The 3427-nt window shown below is 42.0% G+C and overlaps 1 protein-coding gene across 1 annotated transcript; it reads right to left on the reverse strand.

Moving 5' to 3' along the window:
- Nucleotides 1-1195: 1195 nt before the first annotated feature.
- Nucleotides 1196-2913, reverse strand: LOC113078681 (GS homeobox 2-like). Its single transcript, XM_026251016.1, has 2 exons — nt 2311-2913; nt 1196-2049 (listed from the first exon to the last, which is right to left on the reverse strand). Exons 1-2 carry the CDS (start codon nt 2681-2683, stop codon nt 1709-1711), a joined length of 714 nt encoding a protein of 237 aa, XP_026106801.1. The 5' UTR covers nt 2684-2913; the 3' UTR covers nt 1196-1708.
- Between the last annotated feature and the right edge of the window lie 514 nt (nt 2914-3427).

The following is a 3427-nucleotide window of genomic DNA, read 5'->3' on the forward strand; positions in this document are numbered from 1 at the left end:
TCCCTCTCTGAAAGGACCTGCGTGGGACCAAAATTTCACCTGCTTCCCCTCTCAATTAGGAATGTATCCCAAACTCTGACGGAACACGAGTTAAATTAAGCGTTCACTAATTTCCTATCACCCCTCCCACGTAATCCCTCAATTTTCAGCATGCCCCCTCAATTTGGCCCAAGTTGAAAGGTTCAAATAGTGCCTAATGAAACAGTGACTAAATCGTTTTCTCGCGCGCGGAGGAACCCTGTTGACGTCTCGTGAAAGGCCTTGAGCTCGCCGCCGTCGGGGGTCCGCCGGCTAAATGCGAGTTCCTGGCAGGACAATCTAACCTGTCAAAGCCTTTGGCCAGCTCTGCGTAGCTTTTTTTCCCTCGCTCGTATTGAAGGAATTGCTACATAAGCAACCAACGTGGGACAAAAACTGCAATTAAACTCCTTTCGGATTAATTTAACAGGGGGACAACCGTCTCTTGAAAAGCTCTTGAACAGAACAGGGTCAACGTATAATTGACTATCACCTGGTTCGTGACGTGAGATACAAATTCCCTCTTATAGGCCTTTTGTGGCCTGTGCACTAGTAGGGAATATACAAGAAGAAAACTGGAAAATAAGTGAAAATATCTCATATGTTTAAATGCTACTTAAACACCAAGTTAGACTGTGCAGTTAAATTAAATCTCTGAATAAGCACCATTAAGGTAACAATTAACTAATAAATATTCAAAAACAAAAATAAACTGCATGTAGGCCAACAAATAAGTTTCACATAGCCTATAGTGTTACACTTCAGGAGGCTTTCAAGGAAAGAGTTTCTCCAGTTCTCTTTAAAAAATATTCAGTGGGTCAGAAGGCTGTGAAGTGGACGGCTCTTGCTAATGCAAGATTAAAACAATTTGTCACGTGTTTATACTATGGTACAACACATGCTGAAATTAAGTTTGTCTCCCAATGTCCTCTTAAAAAACAACAATGTAAATAAAAGTTTTAAACACTATCTATCTATCTATCTATCTATCTATCTATCTATCTATCTATCTATCTATCTATATATCTATCTATCTATATATATATCTATCTATCTATCATTTTTATTATGTGGCCACACGAATGTTTATGTATATGTTTTATTTGTGAAATATTTAAACAGGTGCCTTGTTCCAGAAAATGAATACAGAACTCAAATGAATTGCATAAATCACAAGTTTAGTTACAGAAGTAATTTTATTTAAATAAATACAAATATACACTTTTTGTAATATGCACATAAAAATCAGGTGTAAAAAAAATCCCAGTTTCTCAGTAGTCTAGGACAGGTTGGATTAACAGTCTGCGTATTTTCAATATCACACAGGGAGTGTTTTATCTTCTCTATATATCCAACATTTATTATTCAAACAACAGGGAAGATAGTATGGATTATCCGTGGTCGTTTCAAAGACGTTTTCACTTAAACTGTAAAAACGTATTTTACTTCACCGAACTATTATTTCACAGTTTGTCGTACGGTAAGACAAATAATTGACTTGAGTGTCAGGGTGAAACAATAGTCTACTTTAAGAGGAAAGAGGGAGGAATTGGTAGCTAAACTTCCACACCGTTCGGGTTATGGAAATATGGAAGACAATGTCCCATAAACTCAGTCGTTTCAACGGATCCGTACATTTAAATGTGCCATGAAGGATACCAAACTTAAGTCTATGCTGTTCGCGACGCCCCTAGATAGGTGAAGTCCCCTTCTCCTCTGTTGCTGACACAGGTGACAGAGATTCTTCGTCTTCCGAGCGCGGATAGTGTGAGTGGCTGCCCGAGCATTTGCATCCTGCGTGCGCGCTCCGTTGCGTACCTTTGCCTTCTTTCTTGTGTTTAACGCGGCGGTTTTGGAACCATATTTTCACCTGTTTCTCTGACAGGTTTAAATATGATGCTATTTCGATCCTGCGTAAACGGGAGAGGTACATGTTAGATGAGAATTCGCGCTCCAACTCAAGCAGCTGAGTGCTGGTGAAGGCGGTGCGCATCCGTTTGCCGTTCTGTATGTGGCTGTTGTCAGACGCACCTGCAGGTGAAAAAAATAAAGACATTAAAATTAAGTCATTGGCAACCAACTTTGCGAAATAATTCAACGAATGCCATTAATATATAATTCTGTGTATTTGAGAAGTAAACGTGCCAAACATCAACATGATTAATAAAATATAAAGTAGACCAAAAGTCAAATAAAACAAGGTAAAATGCGCAAAGACCGACTTTTAAACTCTATAAAAGCGTCTCGTCATAAGGAGTAACAGGTGTATAGCTTGCGCGCGCACTCACTCACCTAGAGATAGACAGTGATACCTCCGAGGGTCAGTGACACTGTAGCTCGTGGGCGGGTGTCCGTGTCCCGGGTGTGCTAACGCGGGACTGTGTTGGTGTGCTACCCTGTGACAGAAAGCCGCGTCACCGGAGAAGCCCTGTCCCTTCAGCAGTGGGATCCCACCGCGGGGAGAGTGGATATGCGAGGTTACGCACAGCGGACAGACACAAAAGGTGCCGGACTTCCGGGACGGGCAAAGGGGCGCAGTGACGCTCATCACTCCGGGAGAATGCATGCCAATGGGGATGAGAAAGTCCTGTCCCGTGTGCTCGCTGAGAGCCGGGCGTGCGGGATCCTTGATAATCAAAGAGTCTACGTAGAAAGACCTAGACATGATCGCTTCTGTCTGCGTGGGATGCTGATGGTGTCAGTAATACCACACTGATGGCGTTGCTCCAAGGACTTGCGCAGTACACAGTGGTCTTAACACTGTTCTAAAGCCTTCGGGAGCTGGCTAATGTTTGTAGTTCAACAAAAGGGACCCCGGAGAGGGCCGGCCCTAACGTCACCCACGTGCACTCACGGCCCAGGGGCTTTAGTACCTCTGGTGTTCCGAGACACGTGATGCCCATGAGAGCCTCCAATCAAATCTTTGCCAATACAGTCTTGTTAGCTCGCGGGTATGGCAAAGTGGCACAACAGCTCTGTCAAGTGCGCCTACTGAGATATCAACAATTATCCCTTTATAATCCTGGTCTAATATACTGCATTATTATTTAGATTTCCAAATTATATTGAACGTAGACAGGCCTATCTATTTCTCACATAAACTGAGCTTGTCTGTGTCGACATGAAAGTAACGTTTCCATTTCAGATGGCAAATTACACCTCAGTATAGAAATAACTCGAGATTATTGGCCAAAAGTCATGTCTATAAGAAGTTAACAATCGCCCTTCATCCATGGTTCTCTTATGTACATAGCCTACTGTATTAGGGCTTTCTTGCTCTAACCTTAAGATCATCCATATAGAGGCATCCACATATTTGTATGTTTACAACTAACAATATGCTACATGAACATTTCCCCGTCTATTCATCTGTATTTATTATTTATTTATTACTATTAGGGCTGGAAAT

Source organism: Carassius auratus, unplaced genomic scaffold (genome assembly GCF_003368295.1).
Source record: "Carassius auratus strain Wakin unplaced genomic scaffold, ASM336829v1 scaf_tig00026319, whole genome shotgun sequence".
Lineage (NCBI taxonomy): Eukaryota > Metazoa > Chordata > Actinopteri > Cypriniformes > Cyprinidae > Carassius > Carassius auratus.